A 27,375-nucleotide genomic window follows, 5' to 3' on the forward strand; every position below is an offset into this window, starting at 1 on the left:
AGCAAACAAGTCTTGTCTTTTGCTATAGTTTTAAATTCAAAGAGCAAAAAAGGAATATTAACATTTGTGGTGATACTTGTGTGAAATAGTATTATTGTCTCTATGTCTCTTTGAAGGTTGTGGTAACCTGTATCTGAACTGTTTAATGGATAAATTACCCTGTGCCTAATTGCCAGGATGTTTGGAAGAAGGAGAGTTAGGCCTATTGTTTTCCCAGGCAGAAAGGCTGCTGGAAATGTATAAGAACCCTGGGACATGATCCTACTTCATCTCAGATCTGCTTTGGGTTTCAAAAGGGGGAAACCTTAAGTCAGAAGGATTGAGATCCCCAGTCATTGACTGGAGCCACCCTGAATATGGACATTGGACTATAACCTATGAACTATAATCTGAAAGGACTTGTGGCAACTATAAGATCACCTCTGCTGTGTATCTGAACCTCAAGAATTGAATTCAAGTCTGTATGTATATTGATCTTTTAACCAACACTCTCACTCTTTTCTTTTTTAATAAATTTTAGCTTAGTTAATAAGAATTGGCTGTAGCGTGTATTTTGGGTAAGATCTAAGTTATAATTGAACCTGGATATGTGGCTGATCCTTTGGGATTGGAAGAACCTTTTCTTTTGTATGATGAGATAAGATTTTCAGGAATCATCATCATATCTGACAGGTGTGTCTGGATGGAGACCTGAGGCTGGGCACTTTAAGGGAACTGCGGTGTTTGGACCTCTGAGTAACCAGTGAGGTACTATAGAAGGTGTTTTGTGCTGGTTGGTAAATCTAAATATTGGAATAACCACCAGCGTTTGGGGTTTGTCTGCCCCGTTTGGTTTGCAGTTCACCCTGATTGAGTGACCTCAGCTGGCTCCCACGGGCAGCACCGTCACACCAAGTATCACAATGGGCATTTTGACTTCCCCTATGGTGACCTTTGGGTCCAGGAAGAAAGTCCCAGCTTGCAGCTTCCTGAACAGGCCAGTGTTCCAAAAGATGCATCCATCATGCACCTTTCCAGACCGGCCTGAGTTAGTGTCTGTGAAACGCCCACGGTGATCCACAAGCACCTGGAGAACCGTTGAGAAATACCCCTTGCGATTAATGTACTTGGTGGCTAGATGGTCTGGTGCCAGACTTGAAATATGCATGCCATCTATCTCCCCTCCACAGTTAGGGAAGCCCATTTGTGCAAAGCCATCCACAATGTCACACACGTTGCCCAGAGTCACAATCTTTCGGAGCAGGATGCGATTAATGGCCCTGCACACTTCCATCAACATGACTCCAACAATTGACTTTCCCACTCCGAACTGGTTAGCGACTGATCAGTGCAGTCTGGAGTAGCCAGCTTCCACAGTGCAATCACCACGTACTTCTGCAGTGACAGGGCAGCTCTCAGACAGCTGCAGTGCCACACGAGCCAGCAAGCAGAGCTGTAAACAGGGGAGTTTGAGTGGGAATTCTGTTGGAGGAGTTTGGAGGGAAGTCTAGGAGAGGCAGGCAGAGGAACAGACAGGCTAGTGAAGGGAGTGTGTGGTGGTCTGGCAGTGTTTTGGTGCTTGTTGGGGGTTTGTTTTGCTGTGGGTGGTGGTTTTGGTTTGGTTTGTGTTTCCCAGACGTACAGGATTTAGGTGGGAAGACTATGACAGATACAGAGGCAGCAGTGGTAGTGACCCAAGCAGTGGAAGACACAATGAAGATGACTGGATGTGGAAGTGGTGGCATGTACATGATCCAGGAGGGGATACCTGAAAAAAGTTTCGTCTGAATGAAGTGCTGCCTGATAGAGCTGATGGAAGAAAAGATCCAAGAATTGGAGATGCAGGTGGAAACTCTGGTTGAGTTTAGAAGGGAGTTCGAGCAGATGATGGAGCAAAGACATGAGGAGGCTGAAGGGAAAAGCTCAGACTTGCAGATGGAAGCAGGACCAAAGAACTCTGAGGGGAGACTGCTGAGTGAGGAAAGTGGACAGTGGAAGCATGTGACTAAGAGAACCATGCAGAGGAAAAGACGGGCCAGTGAAGGAGAAATAGAGCTCAGGAACAGGTTTGCAGAGTTGGAAGATGAAGAAGGGGCACAGCAGGTGGTCACTGAAGGTGAGAGGGCAAGGAAAAAGAGAAGAGCAGCTGACCAAAACTGTATAAAGGCATTCACTCAGGCCAGGGCTTTATAAAGCCGCGCACAAGCGACCAGGGAGCTTTGCGAACAGGGGCTGCTAACAGGGAGTTTCGCAAGGGAGTTCTCCAGGTGAAGGAGGAGCTAATACAGCATCTGTGGGGTAAGTGACTGTCTGTAGTGTGTGTTTGTTTGTGTTTGGGGGTTACTTGCTGTGTGCTGAGCTTGTGTTTGTCAGTCTGTTTGTTTGTTTGAGGGACCGTGTGCTCTGGCTGGCAGTTGGAGGCAGGTTTGAAAGCTCGAAGCCTCTGGTAATTGGCTGAGCCTTAATCAGTGGGCGGGGCATTCACTCAGGCCAGGGCTTTATAAAGCCGCGCACAAGCGACCAGGGAGCTTTGCGAACAGGGGCTGCTAACAGGGAGTTTCGCAAGGGAGTTGAGAAGGGGAGTGGGAAGGGAGCGGGAGTCCCTCGCCGGCCGTAACCCCTTCCCTGTGGCCCCCCCCTAAAACCTATAAACCAAACTACATTCCAAAACTACTTCCCGTAAACCACCCTTCCACTAACTAGGAGACAATGCAGGCAGAAGCCCAGCAGCAGAGTGGGGGCTATCCAGTTTATTGCACTGACTGTCGCATGTATGATTACCTGCCCTGTGGGCGGGTGGCGTATGTGTGCAGTCGGTGCAAGGAGCTCCTGGCCCTCAGAGACCATGTACGGACTTTGGAGGCCAGGGTGGCGGAACTGGAGGAGCTGAGAGAGGCAGAGAGGTATGTTGATGAGGCTTTCCGGGACACTGTAGAATTGTCCCACCTCCGCTTAGACAGCTCCTGTGCTGTTGAGGAGGAAGAAGGGCCCAGGGAAGTAGAGCAGTCAATGGGAGCAGAGGGAAACCTTCCCGTAGTTGGGACCCTCCTTCCAGATGGTGCTGGGGTTGCCTCTCGCACTGAGGTTGCCTCTCCAGGGGAGGGAACTCCAGTTTCTAGGAAAAGGCAGGTGTTAGTAATGGGAGATTCGATTATTAGAAATGTAGATAGCTGGGTCTGTGATGACCGGGAGAACCGTATGGTGACTTGCCTGCCTGGTGCGAAGGTTGCGGATCTCTCGAGGCATCTAGATAGACTTATGTGTAGTGCTGGGGAGGAGCCGGTGGTCGTGGTACATGTAGGTATCAATGACATAGGGAAGGGTAGGAGAGATGTCCTGGAAGCCAAATTTAGGCTGCTAGGGAAGAGACTGAAATCCAGGACCTCTATGGTGGCATTTTCAGAAATGCTCCCAGTTCCACGCGCAGGGCCGGGTAGGCAGGCATAGCTTCAGAGTCTCAATGCGTGGATGAGACGATGGTGTAGAGAGGAGGGGTTCGCGTTCATTAGGAACTGGGGAAACTTCTGGGATGGGAGGAGCCTATACAGGAGAGATGGGCTCCACCTAAACCAAAGTGGAACCAGACTGCTGGCACTAAACATTAAAAAGGTTGTAGAGCAGTTTTTAAACTAGGAGATGGGGGAAAGCCGACTGCTGCAGAGGAGCGTGTGGATCGGACACAGACTTCTCTTAGGGGAGAGTCTGATGATAGAAAATCTCCACGTTATAGTCAGGAGCAGAGGAATGAGAAATATAATGTAAGGGCCGGATCAGATGATAAACAGTCACATAAAAAAGAATCTGGCACATCAGAAAAAGGCAGGCTAATAAACAGGGACAAGTTTTTAAAGTGCTTGTACACAAATGCCAGAAGTCTAAATAATAAGATGGGTGAACTAGAGTGCCTTGTGATAAAGGAGGATATAGATGTAATAGGCATCACAGAAACCTGGTGGACTGAGAGCAATCAATGGGACACAATCATTCCGGGGTACAAAATATATCGGAAGGACAGAACAGGCTGTGCAGGGGGAGGAGTGGCACTATATGTTAAAGAAAGTGTAGATTCAAATGAAGTAAAAATCTTAAGCGAATCCACAGGTTCCATAGAGTCTCTATGGATAGAAATTTCATGCTCTAGTAAAAATATAACAGTAGGGATCTATTATCGACCACCTGACCAGGACAGTAATAGTGATGATGAAATGCTAAGGGAAATTAGAGAGGCTATCAAAATTAAGAACCCAATAATAGTGGGGGATTTCAATTATCCCCATATTGACTGGGAACATTTCACTTCAGGACGAAATGCAGAGATAAAATTTCTCAATACTTTAAATGACTGCTTCATGGAGCAGCTGGTACGGGAACCCACAAGCGGAGAGGCGACTCTAGATTTAATCCTGAGTGGAGCGCAGGAGCTGGTCCAAGAGGTAACTATAGCAGGACCGCTTGGAAATAGTGACCATAATACAATAGCATTCAACATCCCTGTGGTGGGAAGAACATCTCAACTGCCCAACACTGTGGCCTTTAATTTCAAAAGGGGGAACTATACAAAAATGAGGGGGTTAGTTAGACAAAAGTTAAAAGGTACAGTGACTAAAGTGAAATCCCTGCAAGTTGCGTGGGCCCTTTTTAAAGACACCATAATAGAGGCCCAACTTCAATGTATACCCCAAATTAAGAAAAACAGTAAAAGAACTAAAAAAGAGCCACCGTGGCTTAACAACCATGTAAAAGAAGCAGTGAGAGATAAAAAGACTTCCTTTAAAAAGTGGAAGTCAAATCCTAGTGAGGCAAATAGAAAGGAGCACAAACACTGCCAACTTAAGTGCAAGAGTGTAATAAGAAAAGCCAAAGAGGAGTTTGAAGAACGGCTAGCCAAAAATTCCAAAGGTAATAAAATGTTTTTTAAGTACATCAGAAGCAGGAAGCCTGCTAAACAACCAGTGGGGCCCCTTGATGATCAAAATTCAAAAGGAGCGCTTAAAGATGATAAAGTCATTGCGGAGAAACTAAATGGATTCTTTGCTTCAGTCTTCACGGCTGAGGATGTTAGGGAGATTCCCAAACCTGAGCTGGCTTTTGTAGGTGACAAATCTGAGGAACTGTCACAGATTGAAGTGTCACTAGAGGAGGTTTTGGAATTAATTGATAAACTCAACATTAACAAGTCACCGGGACCAGATGGCATTCACCCAAGAGTTCTGAAAGAACTCAAATGTGAAGTTGCGGAACTATTAACTAAGGTTTGTAACCTGTCTTTTAAATCGGCTTCGGTACCCAATGACTGGAAGTTAGCTAATGTAACGCCAATATTTAAAAAGGGCTCTAGGGGTGATCCCGGCAATTACAGACCGGTAAGTCTAACGTCGGTACAGGGCAAATTAGTTGAAACAATAGTAAAGAATAAAATTGTCAGACACATAGAAAAACATAAACTCTTGAGCAATAGTCAACATGGTTTCTGTAAAGGGAAATCGTGTCTTACTAATCTATTAGAGTTCTTTGAAGGGGTCAACAAACATGTGGACAAGGGGGATCCGGTGGACATAGTGTACTTAGATTTCCAGAAAGCCTTTGACAAGGTCCCTCACCAAAGGCTCTTACGTAAATTAAGCTGTCATGGGATAAAAGGAAAGGTCCTTTCATGGATTGAGAACTGGTTAAAGGACAGGGAACAAAGGGTAGGAATTAATGGTAAATTCTCAGAATGGAGAGGGGTAACTAGTGGTGTTCCCCAAGGGTCAGTCCTAGGACCAATCCTATTCAATTTATTCATAAATGATCTGGAGAAAGGGGTAAACAGTGAGGTGGCAAAGTTTGCAGATGATACTAAACTACTCAAGATAGTTAAGACCAAAGCAGATGTGAAGAACTTCAAAAAGATCTCACAAAACTAAGTGATTGGGCAACAAAATGGCAAATGAAATTTAATGTGGATAAATGTAAAGTAATGCACATTGGAAAAAATAACCCCAACTATACATACAACATGATGGGGGCTAATTTAGCTACAACGAGTCAGGAAAAAGATCTTGGAGTTATCGTGGATAGTTCTCTGAAGATGTCCACGCAGTGTGCAGAGGCGGTCAAAAAAGCAAACAGGATGTTAGGAATCATTAAAAAGGGGATAGAGAATAAGACTGAGAATATAGTATTGCCCTTATATAAATCCATGGTACGCCCACATCTCGAATACTGTGTACAGATGTGGTCTCCTCACCTCAAAAAAGATATTCTAGCACTAGAAAAAAGGTTCAGAAAAGAGCAACTAAAATGATTAGGGGTTTAGAGAGGGTCCCATATGAGGAAAGATTAAAGAGGCTAGGACTCTTCAGTTTGGAAAAGAGAAGACTAAGGGGGGACATGATAGAGGTATATAAAATCATGAGTGATGTTGAGAAAGTGGATAAGGAAAAGTTATTTACTTATTCCCATAATACAAGAACTAGGGGTCACCAAATGAAATTAATAGGCAGCAGGTTTAAAACAAATAAAAGGAAGTTCTTCTTCACGCAGCGCACAGTCAACTTGTGGAACTCCTTACCTGAGGAGGTTGTGAAGGCTAGGACTATAACAATGTTTAAAAGGGGACTGGATAAATTCATGGTGGTTAAGTCCATAAATGGCTATTAGCCAGGATGGGTAAGAATGGTGTCCCTAGCCTCTGTTCGTCAGAGGATGGAGATGGATGGCAGGAGAGAGATCACTTGATCATTGCCTGTTAGGTTCACTCCCTCAGGGGCACCTGGCATTGGCCACTGTCGGTAGACAGATACTGGGCTAGATGGACCTTTGGTCTGACCCGGTACGGCCTTCCTTATGTTCTTATGTTCTTATAACAACCCCATCATATTATTGCTATGGGAATGTTATTGCTTGTATTGCTATTAGTTAGCTTAGGATTATGTTGTTGTTGTTGTAAAAGACGTAATAATAGTAATACCTTTCATGTCCATGCTAATCATGCATTGTCATTACATCCAATGAAAACCCCTAAGGTTGAAACATCTGATGTAGAATCTGAAATCCATGGCTTAATGCAAATAGAGGTTTGAAAATATCTGTTGTACTAGAAGTACAAAAGGAGGGAGTGTGGAAGTGGGGAAAGAATTAACAAGGATTTGAAGGGGATCTTAATGCATGTCAGTCAGTTAGCAAGAGTCAGGCTAGTAGTTAGGCCACACTGTAACCCTAATGACGTGAGATTTGTAGAAGTGAGGATTGTGTGAGGCAAGCAGAAAAGAACTGTGTAAGAAGTTATTACGACCTTGCAACTGATAACCAAATATGGAGACTGGCGTCTCCTAGAAGTGAGAAAAATAAGATAGCAGGATGGCTTATGTATAAACAAAATGCAGTTGTTGCTCATTATTGTCTGTATTATTGCTTGTTATTGTCTGTAATAAAGGTATAAATGCTTGCTGTAATTGTTTACCTGTTGAGAGACCTGTCCGGGACAGGGGCAACCCTGTGTCCTAGGGCACTCCCTCCCTCTATTGTAATTACTGGAGAAATAATAAAGTATTTGATTTTGCTGCACCCAAAGAAAAAGCGAGAACTGAGTTTTTCTCCGACAATTAGGAAGAGGGAAGAGTCAATGGAGATAACACCACCAAATATGAGCCCCAGGAGGATATGGGATGAGTTGCAGAGGATTGCAAGGGAGAATAAGAATCGAGAGAACTTGCAGTCAGAAGGAACAGGGGATAGACCAGAGAATCGCACCATCACTAGGAAAAAGCAGGTCTACATGATTGGGGACTCCTTACTGAGAAGGATAGACAGGCCTGTAACCAGAGCTGATCTGGAGAACAGACAGGTGTGCTGTCTGCCAGGTGCTAAGATACGGGATGTGGACCTGAGGATGAAGAGGATCCTAACGGGAGCGGGAAAAAATCCACTGATTGTCCTTCATGTGGGAACAAATGATACAGCTAAATTCTCGCTGGGACGTATCAAGGGAGACTATGCCAGGCTGGGGAAGATGCTTAAGGAAATCGAGGCTCGGGTGATCTTCAGTGGGATTCTGCCTGTTCCTAGAGAAGGGCAACAAAGGTGTGACAAGATTATGACGAACAACAGATGGCGCAGGCAGTGGTGCTATAAGGAGGGCTTTGGGATGTATGGCCACTGGGAGGCATTCATGGACAGAGGACTGTTCTCTAGGGATGGACTTCACCTGAGTAGGGAGTGAAATAGACTTCTAGGATGGAGACTGGCACAACTGATTGAGGCCTGGTCTACACTACGCGTTTAAACCGATTTTAGCAGCATTAAACCGATTTAACACCGCACCCGTCCACACTACGAGGCCCTTTATATCGATATAAAGGGCCCTTTATATCGATATAAAGGGCCCTTTAAACTGGTTTCTGTACTCCTCCCCGACGAGAGGAGTAGCGCTGAAATCGGTATTACCATATCAGATTAGGGTTAGTGTGGCCGCAAATCGATGGTATTGGCCTCTGGGTGGTATCGCACAGTGCACCATTGTGACCGCTCTGGACAGCAATCTGAACTCGGATGCACTGGCCAGGTAGACAGGAAAAGCCCCGCGAACTTTTGAATTTCATTTCCTGCTTGCCCAGCGTGGAGAGCTCATCAGCACAGGTGACCACGCAGAGCTCATCGGCACAGGTAACAATGCAGTCTTCTGAGAATCGAAAAAGAGCTCCAGCATGGACTGCACGGGAGGTACTGGATCTGATCGCTGTATGGGGAGAGGATTCAGTGCTAACAGAACTGCGTTCCAAAAGACGAAATGAAAAAGTATTTGAAAAAATTTCCAAGGCTATGATGGAAAAAGGCCACAGCAGGGACTCAGTGCAGTGCAGAGTGAAAGTTAAGGAGCTCAGACAAGCCTACCAGAAAACCAAAGAAGCAAACGGAAGGTCCGGTGCAGGGCCAAAAACATGCCGCTTCTACGCTGAGCTGCATGCAATTTTAGGGGGCTGCGCCACAACTACCCCATCCCTGTCCGTGGATTCCAAGGTGGGGGTTGTAATGTCAGCCATGGCTGAGGATTCTGCGGACGGGGAAGATGACGATGAAGAAGACGAGGACGAGCTTGCAGAGAGCACACAGCACTCCGTTAGCCCCATCAGCCAGGAGCTTTTTCTGACCCAGACGGAATTACCCTCCCAGCCCTCCCAAGCCACTAGCCCAGATAGTGAAGCCACGGAAGGGACCTCTGGTGAGTGTACCTTAGTAAATATAAAACATGGTTTAAAAGCAAGCGTTTTTTAATGATTGATTTGCCCTGAGGACTTGGGATGCATTCACGGCCAGTAAATTTACTTAGAAAAGTTTGTTAACATGTCTGGGGATTGAGCGGAAATCCTCAAGGGACATCTCCATGAAGCGCTCCTGGAGGTACTCCAAAAGCCTTTGCATAAGGTTTCTGGGCAAGGCAGCCTTGTTCCGTCCACCATGGTAGGACACTTTACCATGCCATGCATGTAGCAAGTAATCGGGTATCATTGCATGACAAAGCATAGCTGCGTATGGTCCCAGTGATTGCTGGCATTCCAGAAACATCCGTTCTTTATCTCGCTGTGTTATCCTCAGCAGAGTGATATCGTTCAGGGTAACCTGGTTGAAAATCAGGAATTTAATTAAGGGGACAGAGATGCCCATTTTCCTACTGGGCTCGTGGCCTGCTACTTAAAAAAAATCCTTCCTTGCACGTAGCCAAGTGGGGGGAGGGGAGGAGTGAAATAGCGATGAGCTTTTTCGCGTTTGGCTAGCAGAGATCTTCCCAGCTACCAGCCATGCGGTGAGGGGAGGGGTAAAGCACTGTATATATGACGGCTGCAGAAGCCGAAAGACAGTGGCTTACCATGGCCGCATGCAAGCTGAATTCTGATGCCCGGACCTGCATCTGTGAGATCTGTAACACCAGAGCCGCAGGCACTCAATATTAAGATGCAAAATGCGACCTTGTAGTGAAATCACATGTGCTATGTAAGGTGAATAGTGTTGTTCACTGTGAAAGAGTATAACCATTGTTCTGTAAAATGTATCTTTTTAAATACTTCTCTCCCTTTTTTCCCTCCCTCATGCAGCTGCAAATTTTTCAAGCCTCCCTACTCCATCCCAAAGGCTAGCTCAGATAAGGCGGAGGAAAAAGAAGACGCGAGATGAAATGTTCTCGGATATCATGGAAGTAACCGCAAGGAAAGAGCTCATCTGAATGAGTGGAAGGAGGTGGTATCAAATTACAGGAAAGATGCCAGTGAACGTGAGGACAGGAGGGACGCCCGATGAGAGTTGGCGGCAGGAAGATCAGAGGTGGCGGCAGGAAGATCAGAGGTGGCGGGATGCAACTCTGGGGCTGCTGCGTGATCAAACTGACATGCTCTGGCATCTGGTGGAACTTCAGGAACGGCAGCAGGATCACAGAGTGCCGCTGCAGCCCCTGTATAACCACCCTCACCCCTCACCATGTTCCACATCCTCCTCACCCAGACGTGTAAGAACGCGTGTGGGGAGGCTCTGTGCACCCGCCCATTCCACCCCCGCGGACAGCCCAACCAAAAGGCTGTCATTACTGTGAAATTTTTTTAGTGGCCTTTTCCTTCCCTCCTATCCTCCTCCCAAACCACACCCGGGCTACCTTCTCAGTTCTCTCCCTCTTTTTATAATGAATTAATAAAGAATACATGATTTTTAAACGAGATTGACTTTATTTCCTTAAGCAAGCTGTAATCGAAGGGGGAGGGTGGGTTGCTTACAGGGAATGAGTCAATCAAGGGGGGTGGGGGTTCATCAAGAGGAAACAAACACAGCAGTCACACCCTACCCTGGCCAGTGATGAAGCTCGTTTTCAAAGCTTCTCTGATGTGCACCGCTTCCTGGTGTGCTCTTCTAATCGACCTGGTGTCTGGCTGCGCATAATCAGCGGCCAGGTGATTTGCCTCAGCCTCCCACCCCGCCATAAAGGTCTCCCCCTCACTCTCACAGAGACTGTGGAGAACACAGCAAGCAGCAATAACAAAGGGGACATTGGTTTGGCTGAAGTCTGAGCGAGTCAGTAATGTGCACCAGCGCGCCTTTAAACGGCCAAAGGCACATTCTACCACCATTCTGCACTTGCTCAGCCTGTAGTTGAACAGCTCCTGACCACTGTCCAGGCTGCCTGTGTATGGCTTCATGAGCCATGGCATCAAGGGGTAGGCTGGGTCCCCCAGGATAACTACAGGCATTTCAACATCCCCAACTGTTATTTTCTGGTCTGGGAAGTAATTCCCTTGCTGCAGCCGTTTAAACAGAGTAGTGCTTCTGAAGACGCGAGCGTCATGAACCCTTCCCAGCCATCCCACGTGGATGTTGGTGAAACGTCCCTTGTGATCCACCAGTGCTTGCAGCACCACTGAAAAGTACCCCTTGCGGTTTACGTACTGGGTGCCCTGGTGCTCCGGTGCCAAGATAGGGATATGGGTTCCATCTACCGCCCCCTCACAGTTAGGGAATCCCATTGCAGCAAAGCCATCCACTATGGCCTGCACGTTTCCCAGAGTCACAACCTTTCGTAGTAGAAGCTTAATGATTGCTTTGGCTACTTGCATCACAGCAGCCCCCACAGTAGATTTTCCAACTCCAAATTGATTCCCAACTGACCGGTAGCTGTCTGGCGTTGCAAGCTTCCAGAGGGCTATTGCCACTCGCTTCTCCACTGTGAGGGCTGCTCTCATCTTGGTATTATGGCGTTTCAGGGCAGGGGAAAGCAAGTCACAAAATTCCATGAAAGTGCCCTTACGCATGCGAAAGTTTTGCAGCCACTGCGAATCGTCCCACACCTGCAAAACTATGCGGTCCCACCAGTCTGTGCTTGTTTCCCGGGCCCAAAATAGGCGTTCAATGGCTAGAACCTGCCCCATTACCATGAGGATCTCCAAAGCGCAGGGGCCCGTGGTTTGAGAGAATTCTGTGTCCATGTCCTCATCACTCTCATCGCCGCGCTGCCGTAGCTGCCTCCTCCTCGGCTGGCTTTGCAGGTCCTGGTTCAGCACAGACTGCACGAGAATGCGTGAGGTGTTTAAAACGTCCACGATTGCGGTATTGAGCTGAGCAAGGTCCATGCTTGCTGTGCTATGGCGTCTGCACAGTTCACCCAGGAAAAAAGGCGCGAAACGGTTGTCTGCTGCTTTCACGGAGGGAGGGGTAAGGCTGTACCCAGAACCACCCGCGAGAATGACTTTTTGCCTCATCAGGCACTGGTACCTCAACCCAGAATTCCAAGGGGTGGGGGAGACTGCAGGAACTATGGGATAGCTACGGGATAGCTACCCACAGTGCAACGCTCCGGAAATCGACGCTAGCCTCGGACCATGGACGCACACTGCCGAATTAATGTGCGTTGTGTGGCCGCGTGCACTCGACTTTATACAATCTGTTTTACAAAACCGGTTTCCGTAAAATCGGAATAATCCTGTAGTGTAGACGTACCCTAAGAGAGCTTTAAACTAGCAATTTGGGGGAGATGGTTGGGAGATGTCCAGGTAATCTCTACGCCGGATTTTAACAATGAAAGAGAAGAAAACAAAGAAAGAAAAGGCACAGCTGTGGGTAGGAGAATGGACATAAGGAGGAAGGGTAGTGTAGATACCAGTCAAATAGGTGATACTGGCGGTAGAATGTCTGTGCCTAATCAGGTAAAGAAGTGATGGAATCAGACAGAGTCTGTCTGGGCAAAAATCACATTGGGGAAGAAATCTACTAGAGCCTCCCCTGAGACAGTGCTTGGAGTGTGCTATAGACCGCCAGGATCTGATTTGGATATGGATAGAGACCTCTTTAATGTTTTTAATGAAGTAAATACTAATGGGAATTGTGTGATTATGGGAGACTAACTTCCCAGATATAGACTTGAGGACAAGTGCTAGTAATAATAATAGGGCTCACATTTTTCTGGATGCGATAGCTGATGGATTCCTTCACCAAGTAGTTGCTGAACCAACAAGAGGGGATGCCATTTTAGATTTGGTTTTGGTGAGTAGTGAGGACCTCATAGAAGAAATGGTTGTAGGGGACAACCTTGGTTCAAGCAATCATGAGCTAATTCAGTTCAAATTAAATGGAAGGATAAACAAAAATAGGTCTGGGACTAGGGTTTTTTATTTCAAAAGGGCTAACTTTAAAGAATTAAGGAAATTAGCTAGGGAAATGGATTGGACTGAAGAACTTGTGGATCTAAAGGCGGATGAGGCCTGGAATTACTTCAAGTCAAAGTTGCAGAAACTATCAGAAGCCTGCATCCCAAGAAAGGGGAAAAAATTCATAGGGAGGAATTGTAGACCAAGCTGGATCAGCAAGCATCTCAGAGAAGTGAGAAAAAGCAGAAAGCCTACAAGGAGTGGAAGATGGGAGTGATCAGCAAGGAAAGCTACCTTATTGAGGTCAGAACATGTAGGGATAAAGTGAGAAAGGCCAAAAACCATGTAGCGTTGGACCTTGCAAAGGGAATTAAAACCAATAGTAAAAGGTTCTATAGCCATATAAATAAGAAGAAAACAAAGAAAGAAGAAGTGGGACCGCTAAACACTGAGGATGGAGTGGAGGTTAAGGATAATCTAGGCACAGCCCAATATCTAAACAAATACTTTAAAGACTGAGGTAATGAGGCTACTGAGGAGCTTAGGGATAATGGTAGGATGACAAATAGGAATGAGGATACGGAGGTAGATATTACCATATCCAAGACAGAAGCCAAACTCGAACAGCTTAATGGGACTAAATCGGGGGGCCCAGATAACCTTCGTCCAAGAATATTAAAGGAACTGGCACATGAACTGGCACAAGCCCATTAGCAAGAATTTTTAATCAATCTGTAAACTCAGGGGTTGTACCATATGACTGGAGAATTGCTAACATAGTTCCTATTTTTAAGAAAGGGGGAAAAAAGTGATCCGGATAACTATAGGCCTGTTAGTTTGACATCTGTAGTATGCAAGGTCTTGGAAAAATCTTTGAAGTAGATAGTAGTTAAGGACATTGAGGTCAATGGCAATTGGGACAAAATACAACATGGTTTTACAAAAGGTAGATCATGCCAAACCAATCTGATCTCCTTCTTTGAGAAGGTAACAGATTTCTTAGACAAAGGAAACGCAGTGGGTCTAATTTACCTCAATTTCAGTAAGGCATTTGATACGGTTCCACATGGGGAATTATTAGCTAAATTGGAAAAGATGGGGATCAATATGAAAATTGAAAGATGGATAACGAACCAGTTAAAGGGGAGACTACAATAGGTCATACTGAAAGGTGAACTGTCAGGCTGGAGGGAGGTTACTAGTGGAGTTCCTCAGGGATCGGTTTTGGGACCAATCTTTTTATTACTGACCTTGGCACAAAAAGTGGGAATATACTAATAAAGTTTGCGGATGACACAAAGTTGGGAGGTATTGCCAATACAGAGAAGGACCAGGATATCATACAGGAAGATCTGGATGACCTTGTAAACTGGAGTAATAGGATGAAATTTAATAGTGAAAAGTGCAAGGTCATGCATTTAGGGATTAACAACAAGAACTTTTGTTATAAGCTGGAGACACATCAGTTGGAAGTAACCGAGGAAGAGAAGGACCTCGGAGTATTGGTTGATCACAGGATGACTATGAGCCGCCAATGTGATATGGCTGTGAAGAAAGCTAATGCAGTCTTGGGATGCATCAGGCGAAGTATTTCCAGTAGAGATAAGGAGGTGTTAGTACCGTTATACACGGCACTGGTGAGACCTCATCTGGAATACTGTGTGCAGTTCTGATCTCCCATGTTTAAGGAGGACGAATTCAAACTGGAACAGGTACAGAGAAAGGCTACCAGAATGATCCAAGGAATGGAAAACCTGTCTTATGAAAGGAGACTAAAAGAGCTTGGCTTGTTTAGCCTAACCAAAAGAAGGCTGAAGGGAGATATGATTGCTCTCTATAAATATATCAGAGGAATAAATACCAGAGAGGGAGAAGAATTATTTAAACTCATTACCAATGTGGACACAAGAACAAATGAATATAAACTGGCCATCAGGAAGTTTAGACTTGAAATTAGACGAAGGTTTCTAACTATCAGAAGAGTGAAGTTCTGGAACAGTCTTCCAAGGGGAGCAGTGGAGGCAAAAGACATATCTGGCTTCAAGACTAAGCTTGATAAGTTTATGGAGGAGATGGTATGATGGGATATCCTAATTTTGGCAATTAATTGATCTTTGACTATTAATGGTAAATATGCCCAATGGCCTGTGATAGGATGTTAGACGGGGTGGGATCTGAGTTACTACAGAGAATTCTTTCCTGGGTGTCTGGCTGGTGGGTCTTACCCACATGCTCAGGGTTTAGCTGATCGCCATATTTGGGGTCAGAAGGAATTTTCCTCCAGGGCAGACTGGCAGAGGCCCTGGGAGTTTTTCGCTTTCCTCTGCAGTATGGGGCACAGGTCACTTGCTGGAGGATTCTCTGCACCTTGAAGTCTTTAAAGCACGATTTGAGGACTTCAGTAGCTCAGACATAGGTTAGGGGTTTGATACAGGAGTGGGTGGATGAGATTTTGTGGCCTGCACTGTGCAGGAGGTCAGACTAGACGATCATAAGGGTCCGTTCTGACCTTAAAATCTATGATTCTATTATTCTTGTGTCCTTGCTCCACAGGGCTGGGGCGAGCTCATCTCACAGTCCCATGAAAGTGGCTTTTCTCATCCAAAAGTTCTGCACCCACTGCTCATCATTCCAGATGTGCATCACGATGTGATACCACCACTCAGTGCTTGTTTCCCAAGCCCAAAAGGGGCGTTCCACTGTGGTCAGCACCTCCGTGAATGCCACAAGCAATCTCATGTTGTAGCTACTATGCGTGGCAAGATCAATGTTGCACTCCTCTTGCCTTTGTAGTTTAAGGAATAATTCCACTGTCATTTGTGACATGTTAGTCAGAGCGAGCAGCATATACTGGTCAGCAGTTCGGGATCCATTCCTGCAACCTGAAGAGGCAGGACGCGCAGTACACAAACCATTGAAAGATGGCACCAAATGCAGATGGAAGCACAAGGATTTTTGGGATGCGAAGCAATGCGTCACGGGTCATTGAGACAGGACCCAGGATGCCCCGCGACCCCCTCCACCTTCCCACAAGTCTTACCGGCAGAAGAGAAAGAGGTGTTCTATGGGATAGCTGCACAGAGTACACGGCTCCGAATACTGCTGCAAGTGCCACAAATGTGAAAACGCTATTGTGCAGGCAGCTGACAGTGTGAACACGACAGCGGTTTCCCTTCAGTGCTCTCTGAGCAGCACTGTAACTGCTGGCACTGTAACTTTGCCAATGTAGCTGTGCCCTTTGGAATTTGGCCCACAGAGTCTAAGGGAGTATAATCTGGTGGAATTTACCTGTTGATGAGCCAGAGGAGAGGGGTGTATTTTAACCTACACCAGGGATCGGCAACCTGTGGCCCACCGGGCCGGTTTGTTTACTTGCTGCGTCTGCAGGTTCGGCTGATCGCAGCTCCCTCTGGCCGCGGTTCGCCGTCCCAGGCCAATGGGGGTTGCAGGAAGCAGCGCGGGCCGAGGGATGTGCTGGCCGCCGCTTCCTGCCGCCCCCATTGGCCTGGAGCGGCGAACCGCAGCCAGTGGGAGCCGCGATCGGCTGAACCTGAGGACATGGCAGGTAAACAAAACGGCCCAGCCCGCCGGGGGGCTTGCCCTGGTGAGCCGCGTGCCAAAGGTTGCCGATCCCTAACCTACACACTGTCACATCCCTCTCTTCCTTTTTTTTGGGGGGGGGGGGGGGAGGGAGGAACAAATTCCACCAACATAGTCTTCCTTATACTTTCCAGTATAAAGTAGTAAAGTGATGCGTTAAGGGATACAAGCTACAAGATGATGTGAGTCTAAGGAAACCTGAATCTAACTCAGTATTGTTAACCACAAGCATTGAAAAAAACAAGAGTCAGGCCTCCCAAAAGTCTTGAGACTGACTGAAAAAAATCATGATTTTTTAAAAAATAATAAGTTTGTGATTCCTTTTATTTCACTTCTGGTTTTATGCCTTTCAGGTTCATGTTTTCAAGCTTTTTTCTCTGCAGTCCTGAGGGCTGGAAACTTACTTTTATTGAAATAAAAGTTGAGATTATCACATAATCATTTGACTCCAGGAACTGGTGCTTTAAGAAAAACCCCAAATATTATGAGACTCCCAATAAAATCATGGGAGTTTGCAACACTGATAACTGCCTTCAAGCTGATGTAACTTACATGTTAAAGAAGTTAGGGAAATGTTTAAGTTACACCAGATGACACTAATCTCTGAAACTGGCCTTAAATCAGTGAAGACCATTAAGACAATGAAAAGATAATGGGTGGGATTTTGAAGTCAAAGGGAGTTTTATTACTGATAACAATGGGAGTAAAGTAAAAACAACATTGAGTACTTTTGAAAATCCCATCCTCTAAACCAGTGATTCTCAAAGTTTTGTACTGGTGACCCCTGTCACATAGCAAGCCTCTGAGTGCGACCCTCCTTATAAATTAAAAATACTTTTTATATATTTAACACCATTATAAATGCTGCAGGCAAAGCGGGGTTTGGGATGGAGGTTGACAGCTCGCGACCACCCATGTAATAACCTCATGACCCCTGAGAGGTCCCGACCCACAGTTTGAGAACCTCTGCTCTAAACATACACGAATTTTTTAAAAAATAAAACACACAGTTGCTACTCACTTGTATCTAAAGTGTTAAAGGCAAAAAAAATGTACTTGACCTGTATAACCCAACTGAAGAATAATTTAAACTCCATTTGAAGACAAAGGCACTGTAAAGGTATAACAGAGGGCATAATTTGTCCTATAGAGTCTTTATTATTGTTGAAGAAGATATATGAGAAACAAAGAGCCCAGTTTGAGTTTGCAGGGCTGACAGCCAGAAAAAAAAAAATCTCACTCATGATTTGCAACTCAGGTGTGTTCAGTTTATGAATGAAAAAGCATTAAACAAAAATGTTCAAGTTAGTTTTCTGATAAGAATTGCATTTTAAAGGACAGCATATCCCAGAACTATTTGGTATATTGTTCAAAATAGGCTCTCTCTTTTGCACATGTTCACTAAGCAGGACTTTTCTGTTGTGCAAGTCTAGGTTGGAAATGGACTGGAGCTAGACAGGGCATCCTTGGCATTTTTTCCTTTTATTCAACAACTTACATACTCTATGATAGTGGTAATATGTTTTACCTCCAACTGGGAGCATTAATTTATCTGTTGTAATAACATCTCGCTGGGCTGTTGTATACTGTTCCTTTTGAGTCCTCTTAAAGCTTATGATAGACTATTAATGGTCTGTTGCATTGAACACATCTGGGGCAAACTCCTCAGCAAAATTTACCAAGTTATTACATGTGTGTTGCCCCTGTAGCTCTACAGAGTGACTAGGATATGTGTCACATGGTTGACTGATCCTTAAGGGGTAGCTGGGTTCAGTCACATCTGCTCCAGATTAGCTACGATTCCTTCCCTCCCATCCCCACCCCCCAAACTGGACTTGATCAGCTGGGTGATCTCTTTAAAAGGGATGAGAACTCAGTATGAAGAGTCTGGAACCAGAGAAACTTGGTAGGCTCCTGTGGAAGGCCCTGAATGAGGGTCTGCAGGAGACTGAGGGGACTCTAGGGAAAGAGCCTGGGAGTCGGGGCTCTGAGAGCCTGACAGTTAACCCAGAAGAGATGAGGAACGGAGTCCAGGGTAGGTTGAAGAGGAGACCAAGTGGAGAGAGAGTACTTTGCATTGGTTGGGACTTTTGTTTGTACTTGTTACCCTGAAAGGGAACTGAACTCAAAATGACCCAGCCAGAGGGCTGAGCCCCACCTCAAATGAAGCAAAATTATGGCAGGGAGGGCACACAGCACAACACTGAGTCAACAGGGGGCACTACAGGGCAGGCATGGCCCTGTGACAGTATATTAGAAGGGGGGAGGGGGGAAATCTATCAAAACTATTTCAGAAATTGAGGACACTGTATGCAAGAGCTACCTTCTTAATGTTCTGAAAGGAATGGCATAATTTTCTGCAAAATAATATTTCCCAAAATCTTTCACCCATTGGTGAAATTTTCTTTTAAAACTGTTTTTTTAATATCTCATTCGGTTTACCAGGAGTAAGAGGTATACATTTATACTTACCTATACTTCTATTATACTTTTGTCCAGCTTTAAAGTACAATAAAAGTAATTATTCTGTGTAAACTGAAAATTCAGAAAAATGGCTAATTATGCGTACATGGATTAAATGTAGAGTGGCTGTGCATATATTTGTCTAAAACCTGTGGCGGGTGCCTTGGGTCAATATTGACTTAGGGATTCCTAATGTATTTTTACAACATCTAATTCTGAGAGCAAAGTGTGTGCTGCAGAGAACATTTGGTATCAAAATAATTAATCTGATTTCTTTGCAAACAAACAGAACACAAGTCCGTTGGTAAACATTTAAACAGCTTACAGCAAACACATTCTACATGTCATATAATTTATTATCAAGTACTCCAGACTCCTAACTATTTAATTAAAACAAAGTACTAGTCTATTCTTTGCTTGCATGGATCCAAATACTTATTCTGGGCTGTTAATATCAGACTGTATATCAGTTTAATGCATAACTTATCCTTTCAGCATCAAAACATGAAAGCATAAAAGAATTAAATACAAAAGTAAGGACACTGGGTTAGCTTTAAGTGAAAATGGTACCCCTTCTGCTCAGCCCCAACATTACATAGTCGTAGATACAGTATAAAAAACTCTTTTGTATTACAGATTTTATCTTTAAATATATTTCACATTTTATTAATACAGGTGTCATTTCTGAGTCTACAACTGATAGACGTCATCTTGCTAAAACTGTAACAGAGTGATATCGATAAAATTAGAATTCCACATAAAGCCCTATCTACCATCACTGGTCAACTGTCTATAAATAGCACAATTTTAACTCAGTTGTGGCTAAATAGGTGTTCACTTGTCAGGAGCCTAGGTTACAATATTGTTCTAACTGTTTTTCTAAGGGTCTGATTCTGCAGCCACCTTCAGAAGAAACTTTGGAGTATACAAACAACCAAGTGCTGTTATTTCATCTTCAAACATCAGAAACACATCACGCAAAACATAATGCCAAACTCAAACCTCCCAAAACCTGAAAACACAAAATAAAACTACATTTCTACATATATCATCTCTCACATCTCTGCCCACAGACAATCATATACCTTCCATCACTTGCAAACCAAACCTACTCAGCCATGGACTCAAGATGACACCCACTCAACCTTAACTTTGCCCTTTGTTTGAGGCCATTTTTCCTTTGTGATTAACTTTTACTTCTGACTGTGGGTTTTAATCTTTTATTTTTCATAAAGGACAATGACCCATTTTAAGGTAAGGTTTGTCTGTAGTATTAGAAATGTGAACTTTAATATGATCTTAGCAGACATTTCTATCAATGAGGCTCCTTGGATGATGGGTTATTAGCTGGCTGGATGCTACTCTCTGGCATGTATATTACTTTGTATTGTTCTGTATCTAGGAGATGTGGGTTTGTTTTTTTAAAACTTTCATGACATTCCACACAGGGCCAAGTTAAGGTTGACTGGGCATGAAGTTAATTGACCTCCATATAGGCACAGGTGTCCATGCTACTGAATCACACTGCATGATCGGATCCTTTGACACCTATGCATGCAAAATGGGTATTTACGCATCTAAGAGCAGATCTGAACATCCAATGTGGATGATCCATTTAGGTCTATTTATGTTGGAAAGTTGAGCCCATGTCTGTTCCATTATAACAATTGCTATGTTCTAATTATATTTATAACATAAGATAACCCAGTGTTCAAACTCTGCAACACACAAGACTGCATTAATAATTTGTCAGGTGCTAAGAGTCACACACAGCTGCAGATTTGCATGCATACGCACAGTATTTAAAAATAAAAAATAAGAGCACACAACCACAAAATTTACTTGCACTTGTACCTTGTTAGATTAATAGAAACATTCTGTGGTTTGAGTTTGCTGGCAATGAACACTGTAGATGATCATCTTTGTTCTCTTTCTGCACTTATAAGGAGAGAAAACCTATGACTACATTTGCCCCTCAGGCCACATTTTAGGTAACCCTACCTTCAAGTAAAGCAGTAACAGGTGCCTATAAAATACTAATCCCTATCAAAATCCCTCCCCATCCCATCTAGCACTAGATAAAAAGCCATTTAATCCCATTAATTTCACATAACCACTTTAATATCCTTACCTGAACAGTACGTCCTGCATTGATGTGCTCTTCGTGTAATCTGTCCCACAGTCTGCATCTCTGATACTACATAAAGAAAAAATACTCTGTATAATTGCTAGAAAAGAAACTTTATCACTCAATAATTATTTTACATTTCTGTAGTTTACAGTAATAACAGGGCCAAACTCTTCCTGGTGCAAAGCCAGGGAAGTAAATGGATCTTCACAAGGGATTAATTTGGTTCACTATATTTTCATTCATTCTAACATAACCAGAGACTTTGTATTAGTTCTCAACAACAAATAGACTTAATAGAGTTCTGGTAATGTTACAGTATATTTCCATTAATGGACAGCAGAGAGATGACAGCAAGCAGTGAAGAACATAGGGGGGAGAGCTGTACCAGTCATGCCTGTTATGAAACAATAAGCTACCAGATGTTATTTTTATATAGAGAATTACGTTCCCCTCAAGAGACTGTACATGCCATTTAATTTTAATACTTTAAAACAGTTACAAACATGGGCCCCAATCCAAAAAAGACAATCATATGCACGGAGCCCCACTGACTTCACCAGGGTCCATCCATGCAGCATTCTTTACCAGATTGGGGCCACAGCAATGATTCAAATGATAAATACCTCGGATATCAAAATCATCATACAAAGCTTTTCATCAGTTAAATAAATCAATCCCTGCTACTGACAGTTCACAAAAAGCTACCACAGAGACACTCCGACCACAAAAGCAAATCTCTTAACAAAAAATAATTTTACCAGCAAACAATACAAATTGGGATTCTTGGTATATACAATTAAAACATTAAATAATGTATTAAATGAAATAAGAGAAAATACAGGCTCACGTATGAAAATTTTTAGCCATTTAAATGACAGAGCAAAATAACAGCATAGGTTTTAATAAAAAAATATGAGTTGCCATTTTATGTAACATTAATTCTTTCAATCTCTTCATAAATCATACTCTCAATAGCATATTTTATCTACCCTCTATCTTTTGTGTTATTTTTAATTTAAGATCAGCTTAAAATATTCCAAGGTCCTGAGTCTCCTAACCATCATATAAGGAATCAGGAATTACTTCTCAATTTAGAGAGCATGTTAGAGAGAAAAGGTCCTTCATACTAAGATTTTGCATAGTATTAAGAAAAAAAATAATAGTTTGAGGTCAATTAAATTAAGTCAGAAGGACCATTTTAAAAAAAAAAGAGTATTAGGAACACCTGCATAACTCGTTATGCCAATAAAATCATTGTGATTGTTCTTTAATAAAAATTAGAGAAGGGACTGAACCAACACCCTAAATTTTGCAGTTTATGCCATCTATTAAATAATGACAAACCTGACCTACACTATATTTTCTAAAAAAAATTATTCAGCTGATTGTAACATAATGTAATTTGCCACATCAATTCAATATCATTAAACCATGAGAAAACCTGTTCTCTGAATGTACACGATCACAGAATTTCTTCAAAAAGCACTTATTGTTCCTTATACTTCCCATAAGAAATGCTGAGACATCTTGCTTTGCCTTACACATTAAGAGTGCTATAATACTGTACGTTATAATATCTAAGATGCTAGTGGTGTCTCTAAAGGTACTTTGAAAGAACCCAGGTGGCTAATATGACCAGAGTAGTGAGTTTGATGGGGAGTGAAAGGATGTTGTCCCTGTATGTTGCCCACTCCAGGTCACCCCTCTGCTCATCATATATGAATCTATCCACAATGAGGTCAAGGTCAAGTTGGATCACAAACCTTAGATAAAGAATATTGTCACCACCTCTTTCTCTGAAAGAAAGGAAGACTAGTCTTTAGGGCTGTTGATTAATCACAGCTAACTCACAGCTAACTCAAAAAATCATGAATAAAAAAATTAATCATGATTAATTGCAGTTTTAATCGTATTGTTAAACAATAGAATACCAACTGAAATGTATTAAATATTTTGGATGTTTTTCTACATTTTCCAATATATTTTGATTTCAGTTACAACACAGAATACAAAGTGTGCACTGCTCACTTTATATTATTATTTTTGATGACAAATATATGCACTGTATAAATGATAAACAAAAGAAACAGTATTTTTCAAGTCACCTCATACAAGTACTGTACTGCAATCTCTTTATCGTTAAAGTGCAACTTAAATATGTTGATTTTTTTTTGTTACATAACTGCACTCAAAAACAAAACAATACAAATCTTTAGAGCCTACAAGTCCACTCAGTCCTACTTCTCATTCAGCCAATCACTAAGACAAACAAGTTTGCTTATATTTACGGGAGATAATGCTGCCTACTTATTTACAGTGTCACCAGAAAGTGAGAACAGGCATTTGCATGGGGCATGTAGCCAGCACTGCAAGGTATTTACATGCCAGATATACTAAACATTCCTATGCCCCTTTGTACTTTGGCCACCATTCCAGAGGACCTTCTTCCAAGCTGATGATGCTCGTTAAAAAAATAATACATTAATTAAATTTGTGACTGAACTCCTTGTGGGAGAATTCTATGTCTCCAGCTCTATTTTACCTGCACTCTACTATATATTTCAAGTTATAGTAGTCTCAGATGATGACTCAGCACATGTTTATTTTAAGAGCACTTTCACTGCAGATTTGACAAAACGCAAAGGAAGTACCAATGTGAGATTTCTAAAGATAGCAACAGCACTTGACCTAAGGTTTAAGAATCTGAAGTGCCTTCCAAAATCTGAGAGGGATGAGGTGTGGAGCATCCTTTCAGAAGTCTTAAAAGAGCAACACTCCGATGCAGAAACTACAGAAACCAAACCACCAAAAAAGAAAATCAACCTTCTGCTGATGGCATCTGACTCAGATGATGAAAATGAACATGCATCAGTCCGCACTGCTCTGGATTGTTATCGAGCAAACCAGTCATCAGCATGGATGCATGTCCTCTGGAATGGTGGTTAAAGCATGAAGAGACATATGAATCTTTAGCGCATCTGGCATGTAACTATCTTGCAACACCGGCTACAACAGTGCCATGAAAACATCTGTTCTCACTTTCAGGTGACATTGTGAAAAAGAAACAGGCAGCATTATCTCCTGCAAATATAAACAAACTTGTTTACCTGAGTGATTGGCTGAACAACAAATAGGACTGAGTGGGCTTGTAGGCTCTAAAGTTTTACATTGTTTTATTTTTAATGCAATTTTTTTGTACATAATTCTACATTTGTAATTTCAACTTTGATGATAAAGAGATTGCATTACAGTACTTGTATTAAGTGAACTGAAAAATACTATTTCTTTTGTTTTAAATAGTGCAAATATTTGTAATCAAATAAATATAAAGTGAGCACAGTACACTTCGTATTCTCTGTTATAATCTAAATTAATATATTTGAAAATGTAGAAAACATCCAAAAATATTTAAATAAATAGTATTCTATTATTCTTTAAACATACGATTAATCGTGATTAATCTTTTTAATCGCTTGACAGCTCTGCTAGTCTTTTTCCTTCACATCTCAACCTGTAGCATATTTAGATGGGTTCTGGGCTGTAACCAGCAACTGGTTCAGCCTCCACCTAGAAATACAACCTATGATGACACCTCTCTAAGAATCTCCTGTCTCCATTCTGTCCTGTTCTATATCATGCACTTTTGAAAATTCTACTTAACCATGGGTGGTGGGGTGCTGCTGCACCCCCTGGCTTGAAGTGGTTTCCATCATATATGCAGGGTTTACAGTTTGGTTCAATGGCTCTCAGCACCCCCACCATACAAATTGTTCCAGCACCTCTGCTCTAGATCTGCTCTCTGAGAGTGCGGTTCTGGAAAATGTACCTCATTGTTTAGCTTCCGGTCAGGAAGTTTAGAGGAGGTGCACTGCAGAAGACCATATTCTATTATGCAGAGGCTGCTGGAACTGTGTCACTGCCTAAAGAGGAACTTTTTCAAGCACACAGGGCCCAGAGTGATTACTGAATACCACTCGGAGTACTCACCCTCCAGAACACTCAGTGGACTTAGGCAGAACTAACATTCTGTTCTGAAAATCCCCTATAACCATAAACACGCCCTGAGCCCCAGATGGTGCATGCAGCAAGCCACTTGTGCCCACAAAACCTTTTGAAAATTCCACCATAAGTTACTTGCTCAAGGTCACACAAGAAGTCCATGGCTGAAAGAGAATTCAGATCTCCCAGTTCCCTATCCTGTGCCCTTACCACAAGAGCATGCTTCCTCTATATCAGGGGCTCCCAAATTTGGTTTGCGGATTGCTCTGTGGCCACTGGGAGCTGCGAGTGGCCATACCTGCGGACGCTCAAGTAAACAAAGCATCTCGTGGCCTGCCAGGGGCTTATCCGGTACAAGCCGCGAACCAAGTTTGGGAACCCCTGCTCTATATATACACACAGCGTATCATACTCTTCAACCTCTCCTAGTGTTCTCACAGCAGCTGTGCTGATCTACCTGAGACTATCACAAATTTTGATATTTGTAAGGGTGTTGTATGAAATATTCATACTGAAAGGTTCTGTATGAAATATTCATGTTAAATATTACATTCAATACATGTTTTGGGGTAAGAGAGCTTCATATTCAAGCAATGTGTTTTAGAAAATAGTGACCTTCAAGAAAGCCTGACAAAGAATAGAAAGACTAAGTGCTAATTTCTTAGGGAGCGCCCTCTCAAACTCTTATTGGTTTAGATTCTCAGAACCCCTCACTATGAGGAGAATTCAAAATATTGTTTTATCATCTTTGAGAAGCAAGATGATAACAGGTGGTCTCAAGGTCAAATTTCATTATACATTGATTTTATATTTTCTTCAAACAAGTGATTTAGTAGATTAATTGTCTGGATTATCTCTGGAACCTAAGGTTTAAATCAATATTCATGAAATGAGGTTAGCGACATTGGCTTCATCATAAGTAAATAATGTTGCTGCTTTAAGCAATTTGGCATAATTAATGATTTTTGCTTAAAAGTAACCTGCAAAATAAATAAGACTAGATTCTACAAAGTTATCTTTTTACCCCAAGGGATGATGGGTTTATATGGTTAAAATGTAATTCAACAAGAAATACTTTATAGGAAACAGTTTAGTTGTTGGTTCTGACAGCCTGCAAGACTGCTGGCGCTAAAATTTATTTCAGTCAAAAAATTATAGAGAGATATATAAAAATGTAATGATTAAAGAGCTATTCCAGCTAATGTATTATTGTTCTGATTGTCTAGTCCAGTGGTGCCCAGCCTTATTACACAGGAGGGACACATAAACCTAAGCACAACCTTGTGTGGGTGAAAGATTCTACATATTTTAATACGATTTAAAGTCACCTGTATTGATTTATATTTTAAGTTCAGCTTGTTTCATATGTATTTAAATAGAAACAACCTATGTACAGTATCGTCTATTTACACACTTGGTGTAAACTAAAATAATGTAAACATGACAAAATGTTAATGAATCAGCCATTAGTATATTGTGTTGAAGCAGGCCGTGGGCCTTATGAAATGCTCTAGTGGTCCTTGTATGGATCACAAGCTGTAGGTTGGGCACCCCGATCTAGAACATATGGGATGAGATTACAAATCCAGAAGGGCCATATATGAAATCCAATTAACTCATAAAGCCTCCATCTACAGTAAGACCTTCTGAAAGTTTATAATTCTTCAAAGCCTTAGAAATCTTGTCTTAAATGGAAGGGTCAAAGTTTAACATTCGAGTGTGGCTGTACATTGAAAAGCAAAACTGTATAAATGACTCAGCACTTTTCAAAATCACGTAACACACACTTTTTTTTTTTTTAATGTTGGCCTCAATTTTGTATATATTGCTATATTTTTCTGTCAACGTCCAAGAGTTATTCTATTCCTCCAGTGTTATTCAGAGTCCCCACCATATTTTCCACATATTTTTTGTACTTACAGTTTTTGTTAAATTCATCACATCAGCAATTGCATTAAAATAACGAGTAACAAATTTGGTAATATCCAGTGCTTTTGACATTAAGTACTATATCCTGTTAGTTAAAGTTGCTGTATTCAGATGTCTGTAAATGCAGACATGTCAAGTCTCTCGCTCACTGGGTGCGTGACTCACTCATCA

At 42.7% G+C, this 27,375-nt stretch overlaps 1 protein-coding gene across 3 annotated transcripts in view; it reads right to left on the minus strand.

The window, feature by feature from the left end:
* Positions 1-27,375, minus strand: part of STX17 (syntaxin 17) — a 105,013-nt gene that overhangs the window by 59,062 nt on the left and 18,576 nt on the right. For all 3 annotated transcript variants that reach the window (XM_045006241.1, XM_045006239.1, XM_045006240.1), the window contains exon 3: positions 21,277-21,342. In XM_045006241.1, coding sequence (XP_044862176.1) covers positions 21,277-21,342 — 66 coding nt within the window. The remainder of the gene's footprint in view (positions 1-21,276; positions 21,343-27,375) is intronic.

Source organism: Mauremys mutica, chromosome 2 (genome assembly GCF_020497125.1).
Source record: "Mauremys mutica isolate MM-2020 ecotype Southern chromosome 2, ASM2049712v1, whole genome shotgun sequence".
Classification (NCBI taxonomy): Eukaryota; Metazoa; Chordata; order Testudines; family Geoemydidae; genus Mauremys; species Mauremys mutica.